This window comes from Brienomyrus brachyistius, chromosome 3, assembly GCF_023856365.1.
Source record: "Brienomyrus brachyistius isolate T26 chromosome 3, BBRACH_0.4, whole genome shotgun sequence".
Lineage (NCBI taxonomy): Eukaryota > Metazoa > Chordata > Actinopteri > Osteoglossiformes > Mormyridae > Brienomyrus > Brienomyrus brachyistius.
Genome location: NC_064535.1, coordinates 36,999,843 through 37,023,790, shown reverse-complemented (window position 1 = coordinate 37,023,790; position 23,948 = coordinate 36,999,843). Strand labels below are relative to the sequence as shown.

Below are 23,948 nucleotides of genomic sequence, written 5' to 3'. Positions count from 1 at the left end.
CGGCTGTAGATATCTCTATGTGTAATGACATTGTAAGCCAAGTTTTTGCTTAAATTACCCATTTAATATGTTTGTATATTAGGGGCTGGACACATGACAGGGAGACGCTTTCGCCTCGTGATAATGGCTGGAGAGTTCAGTCTCCATTTTTCCATAAGTAACACACACACACACACACACACAAACAAACAAACAAACAATGGCCCACTTGGAGATGTCAGTTAGCCTTATTGCATGGCATTGGATTATGGGAGGAAACCCATGTAACATGGGGAGAACATGCAGTCTCCATATGCACATGCAGGGTGGGCTCAACCCCCAGTGCTACCCACTGAGCCACCATGCCATCCTCCACGTTACATGAGACACTTCAATAATGCTTCTAGTGGCACTAACGTCACATATACTACTAGATATTTAAGGAAATGTTGCATTTTTCAACCAGCAGAGGGTGCTAAGAGTTACGAAGTAGGACATTGAAAAGTCTAATTTTCACTACTTGGTAGGAGTACTACCGTCATCACAAACACCCCCATTTCCTCAGATGCCAGAAACAGATGCGTGGGTGGCATAAGTGAGATTGAGGTGCACCAGCTAAGCTGACCGCTTCTCTCCGCCTTGTTTGATGCCCAGTACTAGGTGCAGGAACCAGTTAAACTGTACAGTCCAGCCCTTGTCCCTGCAGATCTCTATCTGGTCCAGGAAGTGGCGCTGCGCTTCGTCCTCGGAGCGGCCGACGGTAAGCGCATCGCGGATGTACTCGATGTCCTCCTTGCTGGTGAGCTGTGGCATGCCGGTCATCAGCATCATGGAGAAGAGGATGATGAGCATGTTGGTGTGGTGGCGGAGGGCCATGTAGGCCTTCACGCAGACATCCTAATGCGGGGAGAAACGAGATGGAGACGTCGGCATGTTCCCGACACACAAACACATGCATGACTATTCTAAACCAATCATGGGAGAACCTGGGAGGACCTTAACGAAGACTGAACCTGCAGACCTTAGCAAGGTCTTGCCGAAAGGAAACATTTACATGGAGACATGCATCTGAGCTGAATCTGTTTGATGCTCCATAAATGAAGCTCTTCTGTACCTGAAACTTCTGGAATTGGGGGCTGCTCTTCTTCCCCGTGGTACCCATGACGTACAGGAAGTCCGGTGTCAAAACAAACGGGACCCTCTCCTTGCTTATGCCCAGGAAGCTCTTGTAATTTCCAAGGATGTGTCCGAAGTCGATGTGGAAAAGGCTTCCTGCATCGGGAAAGACGTTCATTCTGATAAGTCAGGACAAGTCATGGTGTCCCGGTGTTTCCAACCCGAACAAGGATACGGGGAATTTCGGAAAGGGGAGCTCTGTACCCGATTCGGTGATCATGATGTTGTCGTTGTGTCGGTCTCCGATCCCCAGGACAAATGTGGCCACACAGTATCCCGCACAGGAGTAGACGAATCGCTCTACGGCCTGTTCAAACTGGGGGCACAGGGAAGGAAGAGGAAACATCAGGAGATGTCTGTTAAAGTACTTTGATCTGTTCCTGGACTAGCGATAAACCATAGAAAAGGTTCTACTGACGCCGGTCAATGGCAGCATCTATCCAGTTACTCCTCCAGTCTCTGTAGCGATCACGAGCGTAAACATCACATACAGAGTTTAATGACATGATCTTAATCAACAGTACTGTACATTTAATGATAGGATGAGCTTGTATTCAGTTATTTAGTTTTCAGTTACTGGTATATATTTGTACAGATCTATACCCCGTAATGAATGCACATCTGATCGATGAGCACTGCCTTTTGGCTGAGGGTTCAGCAGCGCCTTTGTCTGGTGGCTGCAGTCAAACCATGCTGAGAGTCTGCCAGGAAGCAGCTGGATGTTTCCTTCCTTCCTCTTGGGCGAGAATATTTATCCCAGTTGGGGAAGCCAGGCTTCACCCCCCTCAGAAGGCACGTACCATTTCTTCGGTCAGACACTTCTCCCGAAGCCACTGGTTCAAAATCTCATCTTTGAAGGCGCCTGTATTTCCCACAGTGCTTTGCTGGATGTTGGCAATGGTGGTAGCATCCTTCACTATCTCAATCATCCCTGGTGAAGAAAATTTCCCACAAACTTTTAAGTGCATGCTTATAAATCTACAAAGGCCTCATGGAATCTCTTGTTAGAGATTAGGGCTTTAAAATAGGCCTTCTCAGCCTTGTCTGTGGACTGGTTTACTTTCTGCATAAATATCATGGCCATCGGAGTTCATCGCAGATAGAATGTTTAATCGTTTCCATTTATTTAAGATGTGAACAGAACAAGTGAACGACAGGGGTTGTAAAAAAAAACAAAAAAAAAAACAGTGTTCTACTGACCATGGACGGGATAAATGGCTGGTTGGGATCCCCTACTTTAAAAGAATGGTATCACCCAAGAATATTTTATAGGCAAATTTCTTACCTATTTTATTGCCAGTTGAAATACAGCCATAAGGTAACAATGACAAATCCAAGGATTCCGCTTCCCATATAGACTCCATTATCAGCAGAATCTAATGAGCGATAAAGCAGATTTGTTTGACTGTAGTTAAAAATGCTAACTTTGAAACTCACTTCACTAGACTCACCTGTAGGATCAGCATGTCCTGGCGCAAGTCATCCCCGTCCTTGAAGATAATGCCGATGGTATCGCTGGAGAGCGTGGTGGGGTCGGCCCGTCGGAATTGCAGCCACAGAGGCTTCTTTTTGGAGGCCATCACCTTGCACTGCTCGATCTGCGGGCGGGGGGTCGCAGAGAGGGAGGTCGCATGCATCCTCAAACACACAGGTAAAGGGCAACGGTCGAGAAAGACAGCCATAAGAGGCTGAGGCAGCGGCCGGTGAGGGAGAGCGGCAGAGAGCAAGCAGAGCAGGTGGGCAGAGAGCCCGACTCACCACCAATGCCCCCGCCCGCAAGCCGGGGTCGTACGGCACTTTGAAGCTCTCCGGCAGCCCCGATGACTGCAGGTTCTCAAGCTTCTGTCTCAACTGGAAAACAACTGTCATTCCCCGAGGGGGTCAGAACAGGCTTCATGTAATCCCTACAGATACTTGGCCCAAGTCATTTAATCAATAAATTACATATCCATCCAAGACTCAAGTACAGCAATGTTTAAATAGAATAATTAATTGTGAAAAGGTTGCATGAAGTCATTAATACTTGCACGTGAACTTAATTAGTAAAGTAATATTCAGAGTCGGGGGTGATTCTATAGTTTGACACTCAATTCCTAGTAGGGCTGCCACTTTCAATCTTTCAATTTTATAGTCCCAGACTATAAAATTTGTATGAAATGTGTACAAAAGTACAAGAAAAAATGGCTAAATGGATCTAGAATACTATTTTTTTTGGGGTGGAGACAAATATAGTGGTTGAAGACCCCGCCAAATAAGGTGAGAATATCCTGTCTTCAGTCAGGAGTGACCCGGCTGCGTACGAGCGCCACTCACCCTGCACCGACACGTCGTATTTCTCTGCGGACATGGCCTTGATCTCGCGGGTGACCTGCTGCAGGGCCTCCGTCATCTCCACCTGCTTCTTAAAGTCCTGCAGCATGGCCTCGCCGCAGCCGCGAAGGTAGGCCTCCAGGATGACGGCATAGCGCTGCTGGTAGTGCATGGACTGGGCGATCTCGCTCCGCAGGAACCAGAACAGGAAGTGACCGATGCGCTTGCTCTGCACGCAGGATATATCGTTACAGGCTCGGTGTTATATTGGGCTCTGAGGGTACCGGAGCACCATACTTGGCTAGGTTCTGCACCTATTTTACACATTCTGTGGACTAATATTTTATATAAACCGAGCCAAAAGATTCCTGGTTAACAACCAGTACTCACTCTTAAGGCTCGCTTCAGCAAGAACTGGGCCAAGGCACTGTCATGGTACGGCTCAAATTTTACAGCCTACAGAAGGAGAAACAGGACAAGGCAGAATGAGGAAGGCTGATCACGTCGATTCCTGATAACTCCAGCAGCTAAGAGACCCATATTTCACGATGAATCGTGACACACTGGTATCATAGAACTACATGTTTGCTGTTCCCAGAGTTCTTTATTTCTCCCAGAATGACAAGTATGGTGATTTGAATATTTACAAGAGGGCTGCTGTTGTTTGTAATGCAAATGCGTAATTTGATTCCCAAATCACATGTCATATGCAAAACCCACTATAAGACTCATAGCATCTGTGACACAAATGTATGTAAACTGTATAACTGAGTGTGCCTGCACAACAACAGATAATGCAGGAGGATAAATCTGCAGTTTGGAACAGTCACAGTATACGTTAACCTTTCATGTAATATCACACAAGTGTCTGATTTTGGTGTAAAACAAACATGGTGTAACAGTTGTGGCCGCAAACTCTTGTCACAAAAGTTGGGGATCCTGAACAGAAACCCATTAATAACCTTTTAGAGGATGGCTTGTGTGGAGTGATGTGATTCCGTCTGAGAATCTGTTAAAATTCAGCAAAAAAATGTAAAAGTAATCGTTCCATGGCTGTAGGACTAAAATCATAAGGAAGTGTGATCTTCTTGGGATACCGTGAGGTTCGACAGGCCGGATGGGTTCCTACCTGCACCAGCTGCAGCAGGTACCGCAGGACATCATCATCGCCCAGCTTCTCCAGCTTCTTGACGGCCAGGGAACGCACGATGGCATCGGAGAAGTGGCAGTCCAGGAGCTGCATAGCAAGCCCCACATCCAGTGGGCTCTGTGCCCAAGTGAAACTTCTTGCCAGAAGCTGGTGTGTGATCATCACAGCCTCCTGGTTTCCCCACTTTACTGAGCCCAGAAACTTGGGGTAAGCCTTAGGGATCCTCAGGCACTCCTGCCGAAAGTGCCAGAGAAGCTCCTTGTCTTCTGGGCTAAGCGGGTACAGTGGGTCGGTGGCCATTATCTGCTCCAGCTGTTTCCGCAAATGGCTGGGCATCTCTCTCACTCCCCTCTCATCTTCTGCTCCCTCTGGGGACTCTGGGGGCTCTGGACTCATGGGTAAGGCAACAGGGTAGCCATACTTTTCCAGCATGATGGCTATAGCCATGGAGCCAGCCTTGTCAGGGTTGGTGGCTGAGGTTAACTTGTCAGCATTGATGCTGCCGAGGTCCTCGCTCTTTTCTGGCATCTTCCACATGTGTAGGACGTACTCACCCTGTCGGAGCAATGAGCGATGGTCCACCAGGAGAAGGTTTACGTAATAGAGCAGGCGGCTTTTGCTTTTGCCTTCATAGCTGGGGCAGTCTGAATAGGGCCCCTTGGTAGCCTGGGTCTGTGTCTGGGCCTTGCCACATGACACCTGCAGACTAAGTCGTGCTCCTTTGGGCAAGTCCTTGATTTTTATGTTGAATTCCACCCAGGTGTTCCAAAGAACTTCCTCTGTGAATGGTTTGGGGGATGTCTTTTCTTGGGCCAGAAGCTGCTGTCCATGAAAGATGCTTGCCTCTACAAAAACGATCAGCTCAGAATTACGTGGGAGGGTGGGGATATCAATTCCCAGAACCTTGACACGGAACTTTCGGTTGCAGTCCCACATGGAGATGGTAAAAACTTTATCGTGGTCTTTCTCATCAATTGTCAACTGTTCATGGGTGGCAGCCAAGCCTGTGCACATATCCACCTGGGACCAGTCCTCCTTGTGGACCACATCCTTCTCTGGGTTAGGAGGTTCCTCCAGAACCAGGTGTATCTCCTCTCCGTTCTTCAGACATTGTCTAATCCAGTAGAAGTCCTTGATGGGATTGTTCCCAAAGATGTACTCCTCTCTACCACAAACCCTCAAAACAAATTCAGACTCACTAACCTCATCTGGAATATTGAACAAGGCCCTCTTTTTTGCAATTTTGGTAAAGAAGCTTTGAAGAACCTGGATAGGCGTGTCATCGATGGACACCTTCACAGTAAGACTGGACGTGTTTCTGTGTATCACAAGAAGAATGTGATTTTTGCTGATCTTGCTCAAGAGGTACTCTGGGAGGGGCTTTGAGGTTACCCAGGGGTCCATTGAATAGAGTTTTGGGTCTCTAGTCAACAATTCATTTTTGCGAGGAGTGAGCAGCTTCCTTCTGGTAAACTCCAACTCATCATCGTGCACGTTGCTCACGTCGGTGACATCATATCCAATCAGGTAATTCAGATACTTTTGGTACTGAATAGACTCATCTGTAAGCTGTGGTCTAGTGGTCATATGAATTCTGCCGACATCCTTCTTCAGTGTCTTCCAGTAGCATATGCAGTCCAGGGTCTGGAACACTTGATGCTTGTCATAAATTTCATACCAGTTTCCCTTCTTCTGGTAGAGCAGGATGCAGTCATCAGGGGAGTACTTCTGATAAAACTCTGAGCACAGGTTAGTGGTGATGGCCTTCATCCACACCTGGGTCTTCACCTGCTCCACAGTGCAAATCCCAGCCACGTCCAACTGCAGGGAATCCAGGCCTTTCCCAGTCTTGGTACTGTTAGGCATCACAAACTCAACGGTTATCATGTCCATTGCTTTAAAGTTACTGGAGGTGAATGCTTTCATTTTCCTTCTCCTTCCACGGTTCTGCTCTCTGAAAACTACTGGCTGGTCATCATCACAGACGTTTTGTTCCATAACAGGTATTATCTGGGGGGGGGGGGAGAGTGTGATGTAGAAAGTGAGGGAGATAAACCGAAATCAGCTTCCCCAGCTGGAATGGCTGGGATTTGGCATTTTTCTCAGGAACACCTTAATCCTTTGTAGATGTGAAAACAAAAGCTGCATGTTTAATTCTTCTAAGTACAATTATTTAACATGCACACGGATGGTTTTCTTTACGTCAGCAGCTTGTTCTCCGTGAGACACGATGCCAAGGGAAGCTCAAAACGGAGCCTCTACACCTGGATTCGGCAGGGCATACCAGCTCCCCGGATTTAAATGTTAGAACTCTCTTCTATTCCCTTGTATATATATCTCAAAGAAGGACAGGATGTTACAATCGAAAACTAAAAAATCTGACTCGTTCTTGTACTAGTGGGAAATAATCATTTAATTTCATTTCAGTGCATATTCCACGCCCTACATATAAATAATCATGTGAGACTTATAAATCCCCGTATCGTGCAGTGCTTGGGAACGTTGTACGCTTAAAACTGATGTCGTAAATCTATTTATAAAAAACGGAATTACACTCACACAAGGCGTGTTAGGACACTGCAGAAAGAAAACTATCGCGCGTAATGAGGCTTCATTGTTGTCGGTTTGCAGGTGCTCGTCGCCACCGTCGAGTTGAAGTTTACGCGGTTAAGAAAACGAAGTAAATGCAGTATTGTCTCCGGCCAGCAGAAACGGATATAACTTGTCTGCACGTTATTTTTGTTCAAAGTTTACGTGCAGGAAGTTATGTGAGTCAGGAAGCAAGGGACAACTGATTGAGTAACGACAAAATGTTCAGATAAAATGACTGATAAAATGTACCATAAACATCAAAACCCTAGTCAATTATAAAGAAATTAAGTGATCAGGAAATAATCACAACATCATAAAACTTCTTAAAACTTTGCTGATGTATTTTCATTTTTTATACTTTGCAAGTGCTGATAAAAAAATAAAGTTTCCTCCTAGACGTTTAGTATCAGAATCACATTCAGTAAAATGTGTTTGGAGTTTAGAGTGGATCACGGTAAAAAATTAGTGTTTAACAAATAACGGTATCAAGTGTAATTAGCAGGAGGCAAGCGTACCAGCGGGGAAATGGCTTACCTTTCAGTGAGCGCAGTGAAGACCCATAGAAAAGCGGCGCTGCTCTGCATTTATGCGTTTTAAATAAATCGGTATGAGAGAAGGAGAGAAGGATGCCTGTCGGAGGAATCGTCCCCCCTAGCTGAGACCTCGCGGAGGGGGTTTAGTATTTCACGCCCTGCTTTCGATTCCTGTTTTCTTTAGACCTCGCACTTGTTCTACTCTTATTGGCTGCCGCTTATTCCTGTAGTTTTTTTTCTTATCTCAACTTCTCTTTCAGGATAAGTACATTGCAAAATTATTCATTTTGATTGACAGTAGCAAAATTTTACGTGCGAGTTAATACCTATTAAGCGCAAATTATATGGTTACTATACATAGACGTGCCATGTAATGTTATTTGGTTTAACGTTTCATTTATAAATGCATCTAATGGCCGGTTTGCAAGACTTTAATACTAAATGGAACTATGTTCGAGGCATTAAATGGGAGGCCAGTGTTTTGACATATTCCTGTACGCAGCTACACTCATTAAAAAATTGATATCAACAAGTGACTCTCCAGTTATAATGTCAATGAAATGAGCAAGTTGTGCTTGACAGCGATATATTACCGAAGTGTTCAGGCGAAGACTGCCACCTTCTGTTTGAGATATATGGCCACTTTAACTAGTGTATCTAACGAAAAGGACGAAATCGTCCGGAACAAAATGAATAGTGATGCAACATATTTATTTTGCTTACATATAAAGGACAGATTTATTTTCCAGAATTTTTTCCTGCTGTGCTTTGCACTCCCGTTTCGTTATTTAGCTAAGGAATCTTGTTCATTTTTGATCTCCTAACTGGTTTGAACATAGCAGACAACCAGACATTCCGTCCGAAAACTGTCGTGTTCTTTTACTCATACATTAATTTTGCTGTTACTACGCATCTTAAGGATATACTGCAGTATCCTAGCGCCGTAATGCAGCACTGTTACCAGAAGCATAGCTTGAAATTCAGCGGCGCCTAGCAAAGAAATGTTACTTTGTGGCTCCGCTTGGCTGGCAATTTCAGTCTGAAGAAACACGGGTCGAACTTGGTAGATCCGTGGGTGGTCGGTCTTTCTCGGTAGATTTTGAAGCCCTGTATAGTGCTGGGCCCCCTCCCTGGGAATCCATAACCCCTCCAATGCCCGTCACCATTAGACAGTAGATATTACTAATGTCAACTTAGATGTATTTTCATATCATCTATGTATAAGTTGCCTATATAGTGGAACGAAATAACGTTTCCCGGTGCGACATACAGACATATGCAGCGAGTAGGAAAACACTGTACAGTGCGATACGGAGGGGCTGGACACGCCACATTGGAAGTTAATGGACGTGAACAATAAATACTGCAGCAGCATAAATGGTGGAACAGCGTCAGCTGACTGGCAATAAACAGCCAAATAATAAGACAATGTGACTAGTGCAAGAGGGGGTGGGTTTTCTTAGGAATGGGTAGGTGGTAAGGCGCAGGATGTTCACTGACAGCCTCGAGGAAGAAACTGTTGCTGAAGCTGGCAGAATTGGCTCAGACGTTCCGTGGGACGGCTTTACGGATGCAACGTTCGTGGAAAATGTCCTTGATGTGGGGGACAGGGGTCCGGATTTTTTTCCTGCTGTTTATTTAAGTGTTTATTTAAGGCGGCAAAGTGAGAAAAGAAATGAATGAGTTTAAGTGGCTCGTGAACACCATAGCTGTAAAGATAATCTAGGCCCCTTTAGCGATAAAAACGATCCGATAACAGCGCAAGGTGGTGGTACAACAAAATATTTGCAGTAACTTGATCTCCAAAAGCAAACCCGCATAACGGAAAAAATAATGTTTGTGCGGATGGAGTTACAACTGAAGCACGTAAATAATCCAAAAAAGCCACAAGCAGGCATCCCAGTGACTAGGAGGCGCAAACCAGGATCACTCATTGATGTGAGTAGGTTTTTCCGGCAATGGAGGGGAAGATCATAATACCATCCCGACCTACGGCAGGCGTGCGGCGACATCGGAACTGTGTTTTGCACATGCTCGGAACCAGAAGCGCGGTGACGTCACCGAAACTGTCGGCAATCCCGCGCCCTCGGTCCCCGCACGCCCTTCAACTAAGCGCAGCCGTAGCTCCGCCCTCTTCTGTGTCGTCACCACCCTCCCATTCCCGGAGGTGCAGATGTAACTCCGCCCTCTTCTGTGTCGTCACCACAATCGCTTCCCTAGCTTTCGACGGCGAGGCAGCTGTAGCCCCGCCCTCTCAGGCGTCGTCATCACATTCCCTTCTCCGAAGCAGACGCAGCCGTAGCCCCGCCTTCTGGCGTCCGCGCTGCGCGCCTCCCTTCCCGTGTAGTCCCCTCCAACCCCCCAGCGCGGAGTCGTAGTCCCTGCACACCGTCGGCACTGACAGTCGCGGCACGCAAGTCAAGGGGAAGATGGAGAACAGATGCGCGGACTTCAACCTCCTGCTGGCCACCGATTCTTACAAGGTGAGGCGGACCGCTTGAGGGCTTTGCGGAGGCGCGGATGCTCTTCTGCGCGGCGTGGTTTCCCTGCTGCTTGGCTGGACGACCTGAGCGATTGAATGGTAGGAACCAAGGTGGTTTCATCCTTCAAGGCCACCGGTTTGTCCCGCAGCTCTGGGGCCAGTTTCTGTAGGCCAAATTAGCGGTGGAATAGCAGGTAGTTAACCACCGAGCCGGCATGGATCGGACTCCATTAAGCAAAGGCTTTTCTCTTGTATCAAACCGAAAGTACCATAGAGCCCCGTTCCACGCTAATGTGTGTTTGGGTAGTATTATTTAATTTATTTTGGTTTGTCTTATGAACAGGTACCTGGAAATTTACCGTGCTGAGCGAAGGGGGGACATCAGGGATGTTGAAACGTAACCGAGGGTCTGTGACCCGCCGACATCGTTGCTAGTTAAATATTTATTGTTTCTGGTCGCTTCTCTAAGTTGGATTCAGTTCGTATATTTCGCCACCGCAATCGCCAAGTCACCGTAGGAAACAAAACTGAAAGTTCCCGTACGCCTTTATGGTTTCTGTGTAATTCCTCGTTAATATTACAATGACAAGTCGAATATGAAATCTTTTCTAACACCCTTACAGTTAACACAACTAGGTCATGATCACGTAGTTTAAATTAATGGTAATATATGTAAATCATTTTAGGCCATTTTAATAATATTGCTTAATTGACCCAATGCATATAATTTCCCAATTAACTTAATGAAACCATGGTTATTACAGTGTGTGTATAATATTTGTCTGTGAATTACCTGACAGGTTTGTGTTGTTATTGTCTTGTATGTTTTCATACATCATCAATTTTAAAAATCCACTGAATAGACTATTTCTTCCTTACTATTGGCTTATATCTAAGGTCAGGTCAGAGTCTATTAAAAGCCACTAAATTGCACTTTCACTTTCGTTTACTGTATTGGAGATTTATTGCCCCATCCTGTGAGAGTTCCCTTTCAGTCCTGTAAGGCTTCCACTCCCTATATATAATGCGTATATGGTATTTGTTAGTCATGTTGAGTATGAATGCCAAGGTTGCATTTTGAATTCCTTTCCTAAAGGGCGCATTTATTAGCAGGAAGTGGCACGAGTTTGGACACATTTTCTCAAGTTGACTTGCGACAAACTAGCTGGTTGTGTCCGACGGAACGCATGGAAGTACATTCCACTGTCCTGAGTTGTCTCTTGAATTTGTCGTCTGTGTGAGAATTTGCCTTAATTATTTTGACATAAAACTTGAATATTTGAATTGGTTTTGGATCTCAATATGCATACTTGAATATGCATACTTCACCGTACTTGTGTTCTCGCATACCCGTTTTGCATCATCTTCCATTGCCAAGGACCAGTTATAATATTCAAGAACATAAGTACAGAGGATGGTAAAAATCGTTCTTGCTCCGCCCCAAATATGAAGTATGCATTAGTTACATCCTCGCCAAACTAGAACAGTCCTATGACTCATTGCGCCCCAAGTTCGTTCTTGGAAGGCAAGGTAGCAGAACTGGTCTTGCCAAGACTACAAGTACAATCTTTGCGTTCTTGGTATTGAGATTCACCCATGAACTGGGATGAATTCAGTTCTGCTCTGTACTTTCGGTACTTAAGCGGAAATAATACACATGAAATGCACCGAAGATGTAGATTAGCGGGTATACAAATATCAAAAGGATAAAAATGGAATGGAAAGGTTTATTTCTATATGTATTTTAATTTATATAGCATGTTCATTAATTAGCAGTGCTTTACCTAATTCACAGCAAGGTGGCTTCCTGAGTTTAGTACTGCGTTAGGTTTAATCTCTTACTTATTAGGGGATCAAGCCCAATTTTATTCAGTGGATTTGAATTTGCAACCAGCGAGTCACATCATCTCTTCCATAATCGTTGTGCTGTGATGGGTTTATCATGCAGCTACTTAATACTTAAGTAAACACGGCCCCCACCAGCTTCCCCTCTGGGCCGTGTGGGGGCTGTTAGTGTGTGTGGCCAGTCACGGCTGGTCTTTGTCATCCTGCAATGATCGGCCTCGTGTTCGGTGCAGAAACATAGTAAGGAGTTTGATATCGCAGCCCTGGGACACAACTTAGTAATATAAATACAGAGATCTATTCATTACGGAGACAAATAAATACAAATTGAGTAGATTGATGGCTAGTTTGTTGTAAAGCTGCTGGCCGTGAGTTTGTATCTTTAATTTGTGCCTGTGGACCTGGATTGATAGCAATCTGAACACGCTGGGCAGCGAAACACTGGAGTTTCCAAACACGGGGGACCTTCATGAAGGAGAACGAAAGGTCTTTGCCTTGTGTCCCTGGACTGGACGTCGTGCTGTAAATCCTCTCTCCTCAACAGCCCGTTAACCACTGCTTGCCACCCCCCCCCCCCCCCCCCCCCATGCAGAGCTTGGTCTGTGTTTGCGAATGCGTGCGCTTGAGTTTATTGGCTCAGCGTGCTCTCCGTACAGAGGGGAGCAGGATAGGTGAAACCATAGAACAGGGTGACATTTAGGCCCCGCATTCTGGGACGGTGAAACAAATGTCAGTGTGTGAATGCTGGCCGCGAGCCTTCTCTCACTCAGCAGCTGAGGGGTCAGGCTGCGGCTGAGCGCCGTAGCCACTCTCTACGTACGACCTGATCCCTTTACCAGTGCTGGTAAACAGCCCCCGCACTCTCCTACCTACTCATTGTGGTGGGGGGGGGGGGCAGCGTGTGGTTCAGCCTCTGTCCCTGTGATCAGAAGGTTGCTGGTTCGAGCCAGACCTCGACACTTCTGTGGGTCCTTTAGTAAGGTCCTTAACCCCCAGCTCCCAGTTTGCCACAACAGGTGGCAGCTCTTCACGGCCAAAGCTTGCACTCAGCTACAGGAAGCTAGTTGGGGGATCAATAAAGTATCAGTTATCATTATCAATATCGGGTACTGCTACTCGCACTGACCCTTAGCTGTATGTGTGTCTGTGGGGCACCTACAGGGCTTGCAATTCCCCCATCTACCAAATAGGGAGTGAAAAGCCAAGTATGGAACGGACCATTCTAGGGGCTCACTCAAACTTGGTGGAGTCTTGCTGTTTTGTCGTTGGGGGCACGTCCCTCTGCTGGGGGTAGGCATAGTCTATAAAGTTCATCCCATGCACATCTTGTGGAACGTTAGAAGATGAGTTCATCTGTGCTGTTAGCAATTGGATAGAACCCTTTGTGCAAAAGAAAAGAAGTTTCCAGAATGAAGGACTCCCAAACTTGCATGCAGTTACCTCTGGGGTGCTGGTTCTGGTCATGTTGCAGTTGCAGTAACATCTTGCGCGGTTTGTGCAGTGCTGAATTTCAGTGGGTTTCCGTTCCCGTTCAGGTGACCCACTACAAGCAGTACCCACCCAACACCAGTAAGGTCTACTCCTACTTTGAGTGTCGTGAGAAGAAGACAAACTCCACTAAAGACAGGAAGGTCAAGTATGACAAGACTGTCTTCTACGGCTTACAGTACATTCTCCACAAGTACTTACAAGGTGAGTGTGTTGTTTAGTCTCCGTTCTGTGTAACAGTTCTCCTGTAGCCTAACTAAAACAGATGAGCCCTCATGGTGGAGTGCAGTGAGTGGGTCCGGGCGGTAATTCTAGGAGGTTTCAGGTGCTTACGTCTATGCGGGGTGACTGCAATATTCTAGGCTGTTGGCCCATGGGCCTGGAAGTGTGTGTGCGTGCGTGCGTGTGTGTGTGTGTGTGGGGGGGGGTTTCTAGAACTCTGGGGCTTTAACTGTAACCCCCAGGCATCTCGTTTAATGAGCCATTGCTGTTGAGTCACATCGTCTCACTTTGAGTTCGGACACAGTATATAATCAGGTAACAGCCGGGAGGGGTGCGAGACTCCAGAGGCATCCCCCCATCCATCGTCCCATGTCTTTGTCTTCCTGTCCTTGGGGGTTTCCCATTCCCTATCCAACTTGTCCCGCTTTGCTGCGTATTCCCAGGAAAGGTCATCACCCGAGAAAAGATCCAGGAGGCCAAGGAGGTGTACAGAGAGCACTTCCAGGACGACGTGTTCAATGAGAAAGGCTGGAACTACATCCTTGAGGTGTGAAGCAGTGCTTTTTTTTGTTTATTTAATTGCATCTTGGCTTCAGCTTAGGAGACTATGTGAATTTCCATCTGGCCACTATTGCACTTAAGCTTTATATTATACCACGTGCACCGATCCCATTTTTTAAGTGCCGATATGATCCTGATACCTGAACAGAAGGTATCGGCTGATATAGGTATCGATCGAATAACAGAGCACTTTTAAACTAGCCAATACAAATGGAAAAAAGTAAGTCAAAAGCGCTTTGTTAAATAGGCTACTAGACTCATATATAACGTACTGTTCCACCTCATTTGTACATCTTGTTTTAAGCAGTTTCGCAGTTCAATTTGAACGTCTTCCAAGTGAGTATATGAAAGTAGCAAATGCTTAAAATGCCCCACTATGTTTCGCCCACTGGCGAACGCGTCACTTGCACTCGGCTAGCAACTCTAGCAGCCCCTCATGTATCACTGGCTGCAGCGAGTGTGCAAAGCAGCCCCAGCCAGCGACTCCCAAATCATCCATTGCCTTTTTTCCATTCAACGCTACTCCCTCCCCCCCAGCACTTTGTTTTTACGAAGATTGCAAATCGCTGTGCTGCTCGTTGTTGTTAAAGGCTTAAAATACTTCTAGGCCGTCGCCCTCTTATGTTCTTATGCTCCTCGTCCTGCTGAGGGCACGTACATGAGGTCACAGCAGGTGGACGTCACTGCGCTCACTCCCACTGAGTAGCAGCATCAGTGTTCAGACTGAATGCCGCAAGACACACATCTAGCTGTCGTGCGATTGATTGTATGAAGAGATTTAACAAGAAATAGGAGCTTTTTACAGACTGCTGAAAACTAAATAAGTATTGGACGTGGATTGATCTCATATGGTTGATACTCGATCAGCCTAATAGGTATGGATCAGTGGCGATACCGGTCCGAATAGCGGATCAGTGCACCTCTCCTTTATAGCCAGCATCTGCGGGGGGGGGACCCACATCCCAATTAAGTCCTATTCGATTTCCCTTGAGAAAACCGCAGTTCTTGGCAGTCAGACGTGACCAAAACAGTTGATGGTTGTACAGCCTGCATCAGGATCGCTGCAGAAGAGCACAGGCGCATGGGTGTTCGTCAACACCAAGAGCGCAAATATTGCACTTGTGGCCTTTACAAGACCGGTCTTGCTAACTTGCCTCCCATGAATATATTTAGGATGCAATAAATCATGGGATTGGTCCCATTTTGCGAGGATGTAGCCGATATATCCTTGATATTTGGGCCGGGGCAAGAACAGCATCCAGGGATTTTACTTGTCCTCTGTACTTCTCATTATTATTATTGTGTATCGTATTGGAATTGGTGTTCGGCAATGGAAGATGATGTACAACAGGTACATGAGAACACAAGTACGGTGACGTACGCATATTGAACCCTCTGTTTGTGTGAACGTGTACCATCCAATTTCAGAAGTACGACGGACACCTTCCCATCGAGATCAAAGCGGTGCCAGAGGGCTGCGTCATCCCGCGTGGAAACGTGCTCTTCACCGTGGAGAACACGGACCCTGAGTGCTACTGGCTCACCAACTGGGTGGAGGTCAGTATCGCGCCCCGCTGCACTGTAAAACATCCTCGATGCACTGTCAGTTGTGCCATGCTCAGTGTATGCAGTGATGTTTCATTAACTCACTGCTTGTGACACCAACGCAAGAAGGCGACACAAATGTAAGCCCTTGGGGGAAAAAAATTTGTGATCTTTCCAAAGACTGGTTGACACTTCAATTTGAAATAACTCAATAATAATTACATTTTAAATGATAGTCTTACACATCCGTGTTTTCTGTCACCTTTGTTCCACTAATTACCATACTTTGCAAATGTCGTCTGTCAAAGTATACTAGGGTTATAGTGTTCCAAATAGATACTTTGTTTCACTGACTAATTCCTTAGGTAGGGAAAAGTGAGTGAGTGAATGAGTAAATCATTTTGAGTACAGCCCCTGCCTTCCATGATACTGATGCCCTGGGATGTGCCTGATTAAAAGTCCCGCCCCCCCGGCCCTCTCCGCTCGCACCTGTCTGTGGCTTAGCAGAGCATGGCAGCGCTAGGGGTTGTTTTTAATGCGCTGACCTGACGGTCTGCTTTCTGTTTCCTGGTGACCTTGGAATACGGCAGCCATGATTCTAGCTTGTTTTTGTAGGAAACAACGTGGCAACAATGTCTGGGTTTTGCATCTGATACAGATGGGCTGGGGCGGGGGGCGTGGCCACGGGTGGCCGAGGAGTTTTGTGAAACATTGTGCAAGGCGTCGGCCGATTGCAGCCAGAGGCAGCTGCGATTTGGGTAATTCTGCTGCTCCGCGTTGCGCAGTATTTCCGCGTGGATGCTGGTGAAGGTGAGGCGTGTCGTCATCCCCGAGCAGTGGGATCAGCTCTGTGCTAAAATAAGAAGATGCTGGCGTTGGGAGCGGCAAGGTAGCCGAAGTTAAAGTTACCCCTGAGTTTGGGCTGATTGGCCTTTTGAGTTTCTGTAGTTTGCTGTAATACTAGGGGAGGATATGGGGATTCGAGGGAGGGGCATTTCGCCGTAACCGATGTCTAATATAAAACACGATGCTGTTTGTCTCTCAGCTCCTGACAAGCAGGAGCAGACAGTCCCCAACCCTGATGGTCTCTCTGTAGATCCAACGCCTGTCTTGTTTTCCCTTCTGCCGCAGCTCAGACCTTTTGTGTTTGTCCCTCTCCCACAGTTTACGAAACCCCAAACTGAAACAAAGCCCCACTTCATGCTCCCATCCCTCTGACACATATATCTGCCCCCCCCCTCCATCAAGACTGGAATGAGTCTTAAACTTCACATAGTGACTGATTTACCCTGGGTAAAATTAGACCCTCTCAGTGGTGAAGAGCTGAGGCTGCCTGCGGGTGAGGCTGCCTGCGGGTGAGGCTGCCTGCGGGTGAGGCGGGCTGCGGGTGAGGCGGGCTGCGGGTGAGGCCGGCTGCGGGGCTGCGGGTGAGGCTGCCTGCGGGTGAGGCGGGCTGCGGGTGAGGCCGCCTGCGGGGCTGCGGGTGAGGCGGGCTGCGGGTGAGGCCGCCTGCGGGCCTGCGGGTGAGGCGGGCTGCGGGTGAGGCCGCCTGCGGGGCTGCGGGTGAGGCGGGCTGCGGGTGAGGCCGCCTGCGGGTGAGGCGGGCTGCGGGTGAGGCCGCCTGCGGGCCTGCGGGTGAGGCGGGCTGCGGGTGAGGCCGGCTGCGGGGCTGCGGGTGAGGCGGGCTGCGGGTGAGGCCGGCTGCGGGGCTGCGGGTGAGGCCGGCTGCGGGGCTGCGGGTGAGGCCGGCTGCGGGGCTGCGGGTGAGGCCGGCTGCGGGGCTGCGGGTGAGGCCGGCTGCGGGTGAGCCAGAGTGTTCCGCGGACGAGGCCTCTCCAAAGGCAAACAAGATATCACCGTCCTTGTACAATTGATATCTTGTACAAGATAAGTGAGCATAGGCACTGGAGGCAGACACACAAGGTTAGGGCAGGTGATAAAGTGGAGATTCGGTCTGTTCCTCAGAGGATACTGGCTCAACGTGTTTCTCTCTCTCTCTCGCTCACTCAAACACGCAAATCTGTTCAATGAGCTGTTTAATGAATCGTTGTGAGTGGGCATGCCTAATCTAGGAAGACCGACAATTAACAAATCAACTGGCGGTACAAGATGAAATTAATAAAATTCCACACCTGTTTCAGGAACTGCAGCTGTGCAAACAGCCAGGCTCATGTCCAGCAGTGAATCAATGATTGTGTGCATGTATAATTTACTTTTTTTCCCGTTTTGTTTTGCATGGGAAGCGTGATGCTTTGCGCCGCCCATAATCGTTAAAGTTAAAGCAATACAGAACCTTAGCTGACCCTTCCCTACTGAATATGTACCAGCTTCGGCAGCTTGATAGCGGGTCTGGATTGTGACTTTTTCTCCACTTGTGGATTGTGTGTGCTGTGTGGTTTGGCCTTAAGCCCAATCCCCTTCAACCTGTTTGGTTTAGCTGACGTGCTCTCGTTAGGTTAGAAGGGCTGTGGCGATCCCCATCACACCCAGCTTGCCAATTTTCAACCCTCCCCTCCTGCAGACAATCCTGGTTCAGATCTGGTACCCAATCACAGTGGCCACAAACTCCAGGGAGCAGAAGAAGATCCTGGCCAGGTATCTGGTGGAAACCTCGGGGAACCTGGACGGCCTTGAGTACAAACTGCATGACTTCGGCTACAGAGGGGTCTCCTCGCAGGAGGTGAGGTGAAGCACGGCTTGCGGCTGAAGCATGTCCTCCGCTGGGCGCCGGCTACAGCGATCCAACATGACAGTGATACTGGTGTCAACAGCAAGACGGTGTAATATGCCGACGTTCGATGTGTCTCTCCATGCCATCTGATGTGATGGCTTCGCTCTGCTTTCAGACTGCTGGCATCGGCGCATCCGCACATCTGGTGAACTTCAAGGGAACCGACACCGTCGCTGGCATCTGTGTCATCAAGAAGTACTACGGCACCAAGGACCCGGTGCCTGGCTTTTCTGTGCCAGCCGCGGAACACAGGTAACCCATGACAGATGGTCTCTGTGCACACAGCTCCGTGCTTGTCCAGTCCCTCTTACTTTATCACAGAATAAAGTGCTTTATCTTGCACTATCCCCAATGTGACCTATCAATCCCATTTAAAACTGCAGTGTAGAAGATGTAATTTATTTATGGGAAATATTTTTTCTCCTTAGGGGATGCAGAGTTCATTCTGATGCCATCTAGTGGCTTAAGAGTTGCAATGCATTATGGGAGCAAACGTTTTGATTTCAGTTCCCTTTAAATATTTTATGTGGTGGGGTTTTCTTCTCTGCTTTTTTTTCCCATCGTTGTTCTTGTTCTTCAAGCACAATCACTGCCTGGGGGAAGGACCATGAGAAAGATGCCTTCGAGCACATCGTGAAGCAGTTCCCCTCAGTGCCCGTGTCTATAGTCAGCGACAGCTATGACATCTACAACGCCTGTGAGAAGATCTGGGGAGAGGACCTAAGGAGCCTTATTGAGAGTCGGAGTGCAGATGCTCCTCTGGTGGTCCGGCCAGACTCTGGAAACCCGCTGGACACGGTGCTGAAGGTAGGCCTCACTCACAGCTTGGTGTCATCCTCAGGCACAGTCTGGGAGTCAAGGGGTTTCTCCTAAGTGGAATCTTGAGCAGAGATACTGAATGGAAATTTGTGCTTCATTCATATCCAGGATCTAGCTTTAAATGTAGGCCTGGGCTATAGCTTTGAATGTAGGCCTCACTCATATCTAAGCTATAGTTCTGAAAGTAGGCCTCACTCATACACAGGCTATAGCCTTGAATGTCAGCCTCATTCTCATCCATAATGCAGTATTGGTTCCATTGACCTTGGCATCACTTTGTCGTTTAATGCAGCACTGAAAACATCAAGCTTCGTTCTCCCAACTGAAACCTTCTCCGTGTATCGTCATATTAGACCGTAATGGCTGTAATGGGTTATTCCCTGTTTCAGGTTCTGGAGATTTTAGGAAAGAAGTTTCTCCCAAGAGAGAACATTAAGGGTTTTCAGGTCTTGCCACCCTACATTCGTGTGATCCAGGGGGATGGAGTCGACATCAACACCTTGCAGGAGGTGTGGTTTCTCAGCGTTCTACTTGGGCTGTTATATATGGCTGGTTATTTGTGTCTTGGGGGAAGTCTTACTGTATCCCGCACATGCCAAATTCTGGTACAGATTGTCGAGGGGATGAAGAAGCACCGCTGGAGCATCGAGAACATCGCATTCGGGTCGGGTGGCGCCCTGCTACAGAAGCTAACCCGAGACCTGCTGAACTGCTCCTTTAAGTGCAGCTACGTGGTGACCAACGGACAGGGGGTGAGAGTCTCAGTGCTAGCGACCTACTCCAACGGGATCTCGAGATCCTGTTTTCATGCGCATTTGTGACGCGAGATGGACAGTTTGCCGTTCGGTGGGTCAGCTACAGCCGTGTCAGGTGCTCTAACTGTGAGATACTAGATGACCGGATGTCTGGAACTCACCATGTGACTTGCAAGCCTTGTGGAGTAGCCAGTGAGGAAATGTTGTCCCATTACAGGTAAACGTGTTCAAAGACCCAGTGGCAGACCCCAATAAAAGGTCAAAGAAAGGCCGTCTGTCCTTACACAGGACGCAAAGTGGGGACTTCGTCACTCTGGAGGAAGGGAAGGGCGACCTTGAAGAGTATGGAGTGGTATGTATTGGTCTGCTGCCTTGTCTCCTGTGTCTGCTGCCTTGTGTCTGTCCTGTGTCTGCTGCCTTGTCTCCTGTGTCTGCTGTCTTGTCTGTCCTGTGTCTGCTGCCTTGTCTCCTGTGTCTGCTGTCTTGTGTCTGTCCTGTGTCTGCTGCCTTGTGTCTGCTGTCCTGTGTCTGTCCTGTGTCTGTCCTGTGTCTGCTGCCTTGTGTCTGTCCTGTGTCTGCTGTCTTGTGTCTGTCCTGTGTCTGCTGCCCTGTGTCTGTCCTGTGTCTGCTGCCCTGTGTCTGTCCTGTGTCTGCTGCCTTGTGTCTGTCCTGTGTCTGCTGTCTTGTGTCTGTCCTGTGTCTGCTGCCTTGTCTCCTGTGTCTGCTGTCCTGTGTCTGCTGCCCTGTGTCTGTCCTGTGTCTGCTGCCTTGTGTCTGTCCTGTGTCTGCTGCCTTGTGTCTGCTGTCCTGTGTCTGTCCTGTGTCTGCTGTCCTGTGTCTGTCCTGTGTCTGCTGCCTTGTGTCTGTCCTGTGTCTGCTGCCTTGTGTCTGTCCTGTGTCTGCTGCCTTGTGTCTGTCCTGTGTCTGCTGCCTTGTCTCCGTCCTGTGTCTGCTGCCTTGTCTCCGTCCTGTGTCTGCTGCCTTGTCTCCGTCCTGTGTCTGCTGCCTTGTCTCCGTCCTGTGTCTGCTGCCTTGTCTCCGTCCTGTGTCTGCTGCCTTGTCTCCGTCCTGTGTCTGCTGCCTTGTGTCTGTCCTGTGTCTGCTGCCTTGTCTCCTGTGTCTGCTGTCTTGTGTCTGTCCTGTGTCTGCTGTCTTGTGTCTGTCCTGTGTCTGCTGTCTTGTGTCTGTCCTGTGTCTGCTGTCTTGTGTCTGTCCTGTGTCTGCTGTCTTGTGTCTGTCCTGTGTCTGCTGTCCTGTGTCTGCTGTCCTGTGTCTGCTGTCCTGTGTCTGCTGTCTTGTGTCTGCTGCCCTGTGTCTGCTGTCTTGTGTCTGCTGCCCTGTGTCTGTCCTGTGTCTGCTGCCCTGTGTCTGCTGCCTTGTCTCCGTCCTGTGTCTGCTGCCTTGTCTCCGTCCTGTGTCTGCTGCCTTGTCTCCGTCCTGTGTCTGCTGCCTTGTCTCCGTCCTGTGTCTGTCCTGTGTCTGCTGCCTTGTCTGCTGCCTTGTGTCTGCTGCCTTGTCTGCTGCCTTGTGTCTGTCCTGTGTCTGCTGCCTTGTGTCTGTCCTGTGTCTGCTGCCTTGTGTCTGTCGCCTTGTGTCTGTCCTGTGTCTGTCGCCTTGTGTCTGTCCTGTGTCTGTCGCCTTGTGTCTGTCCTGTGTCTGTCGCCTTGTGTCTGTCCTGTGTCTGCTGTCTTGTGTCTGTCCTGTGTCTGCTGTCTTGTGTCTGTCCTGTGTCTGCCATATTGGTTTGACTGCTTCAGTGCATTCTGTGCTCTGGAGATGAAGCTTCAGCTTTCACGTCGCACCCATCTGCAGGATCCAGTCTTCTCCCTCATCCCTTTTGCTTCTGTGAATGTTTGCCTTCGTATTTTTGCTGCGTGATTACGACCCGCCCTTTTCTCTCCCACCAGGACCTCCTGCACACGGTTTTCAGGAACGGCACGATATTAAAGACGTACTCCTTCGACGAGGTCCGGGAGAACGCCCGGCTGGTGGAGAGCGAGCTGCAGTAGCTGCTTCACTGAACTGTCATGTGCACCTTAGAGGACCATGGGAGTGGAGGAGGGACCGAAGCAGCGGCTCCAGATTGGGCCCGTACGCTTGCAGAGTTTGAGATTGCCTTTACTCTGTGTCCAGAGCTCTCTCTTGTGTTTCAGATTTCTGAATCTTTGGTAGGCTTCAGTGTAGTTTTAAGAGAGGAACAACAGAAGATGGATCGCTGCACTTAGATGATTTGTATCACTGTATGTAAAACCAATCGTCCGAATGACCATGCAAATTTTTGAAGGAAATGAAATGTTTATTTCACTATTATTAATGAAAGATTCTATAGACTTAATCGTTGGGCTCTAAGGTAATTGTTAAACGTCGCTGATTTTGAGAAATGTTTATGCTGAAAGTAGACTACTCCATACCCAAGACTTTTCTCCTTGCAGAAAAAGCTGATGAATAGAAAGTTTTTTTAGTGTTTATTTTCTTTCTTTCGTTCTTTGAAGACTGCACATTTTTTCTTTGTTGCCGTTTCAGAGGCCATATGCTGATATTAAGGTAGTTTAAAGTAGTATTGGCTGTCTTCAAAAGCAGAGTAAACCCACTGCATTCTCGGCATCCGTACTGTAAGACAACTGCTTATTTTGTACAAAGTACAAATATTTAATACATTTGTTTTCTATAATTTAGAAAACATACTTCAGAATGTCGCTTTTATTAAATTATGAGAAACTGTAATTATTTTACCAGTGTTTGATTTGACAATTTTTTATACTTTTACTTCACTACAGACTTTAGAAATATTTTTTTTTTTATGATGGGGAAACTTATAAGTGAGTATTTCTATTAAGAATGATGTGGCCAAAGTTCCTTTCTCTTGTATATAAACCTGAATCTCGAGGAAGGTGACAGGCTAGGAAGAAATAGAGAATATATAATTATTTTTTGTCAAAACCCATTTTATACAGAGATAAAAAAAAAAACACCTGACCTCAGATTGTGGTCTGAATCTGCTTTTAGTTCCCAAGTCCATAGTGTTGTGTGAATGTTGTGAATCGACCGATAATCTTTGTGAAGAATTTAGCTTTTGTACCGTCTGTCTGATGTCTGTCTCTTCATTGCCTCCTTTCTCGGTTTTTAAGGTGTCACTGATTGTACTGTTAGGCTGTTAAATTAATCACCATCTGTATGTGTCGAATACCTTCCTTCATGTAAATCGGAGGTGCGTCCATTCCACCTTTTTCTGTAAAATAATAAAAATACAAAACAATCTTAAATTTCACGTTAGTCCAGTATTTACTTTTCTCAGTGACTACTTGGTGGTTTTGCTGATGAAAGAAGATGATTAAAAAAAAATCTCAACTTTGACCTTACCTTGCTCTCTCTGGCAAAAAGCTTTTAAAAATATTTTAGTTGTTAGGTCTGTCCCTGTCGGTACAGTCTGCGTTATAGGAGCCTCGAACCCAGCAAATCCTGGTGCTGTGACACGCGATGCTGCAAGTCATGACGCCGAATGAGACCCGGGGGTAGAATTTCCGAGACTTTTGGGGGCTGCAGGCGGAGAGGCATCGCGAAGTACATGTCCGATAACGGGGTGTCGGAAGTCGGATATGGTGATACTATATATGCAGTTATTAAAATTTCGGCTTTCTGAATTTATGGGGATTCAGAGCATTTGGCTGGATGTAAAATTAAGTTAAACTCTTTAGTCTGATCCAAATATTTTGTTACGGTGAAATAAGTTAAGCAGCTGGTCAGAGAACTTCTCGCCAAC

The 23,948-nt window shown here is 47.4% G+C and overlaps 2 protein-coding genes and 1 long non-coding RNA gene across 3 annotated transcripts; 1 reads left to right on the top strand and 2 right to left on the bottom strand.

The window, feature by feature from the left end:
- Window positions 1-42: 42 nt before the first annotated feature.
- Window positions 43-7,924, bottom strand: pik3cg (phosphatidylinositol-4,5-bisphosphate 3-kinase, catalytic subunit gamma). Its single transcript, XM_049008461.1, has 11 exons — window positions 7,742-7,924; window positions 4,595-6,625; window positions 3,856-3,921; window positions 3,469-3,694; window positions 2,914-3,017; window positions 2,607-2,753; window positions 2,441-2,531; window positions 1,956-2,086; window positions 1,360-1,471; window positions 1,094-1,251; window positions 43-876 (listed from the first exon to the last, which is right to left on the bottom strand). The coding sequence occupies exons 2-11, from the start codon at window positions 6,611-6,613 to the stop codon at window positions 595-597; spliced, it is 3,336 nt and encodes a 1,111-aa protein (XP_048864418.1). The 5' UTR covers window positions 6,614-6,625; window positions 7,742-7,924; the 3' UTR covers window positions 43-594.
- Window positions 7,925-10,051: 2,127 nt separating this feature from the next.
- nampt1 (nicotinamide phosphoribosyltransferase 1) lies at window positions 10,052-23,451 on the top strand. The gene is made up of 11 exons (XM_049007161.1): window positions 10,052-10,223; window positions 13,603-13,759; window positions 14,221-14,324; window positions 15,767-15,895; window positions 18,405-18,563; window positions 18,730-18,866; window positions 19,196-19,421; window positions 19,823-19,942; window positions 20,045-20,185; window positions 20,406-20,540; window positions 22,096-23,451. Exons 1-11 carry the CDS (start codon window positions 10,170-10,172, stop codon window positions 22,195-22,197), a joined length of 1,464 nt encoding a protein of 487 aa, XP_048863118.1. The 5' UTR covers window positions 10,052-10,169; the 3' UTR covers window positions 22,198-23,451.
- On the bottom strand, window positions 23,322-23,679 carry LOC125738317 (uncharacterized). Its single transcript, XR_007396792.1, has 2 exons — window positions 23,549-23,679; window positions 23,322-23,417 (listed from the first exon to the last, which is right to left on the bottom strand). It is a non-coding gene; the product is annotated as an uncharacterized LOC125738317 (long non-coding RNA).
- Between the last annotated feature and the right edge of the window lie 269 nt (window positions 23,680-23,948).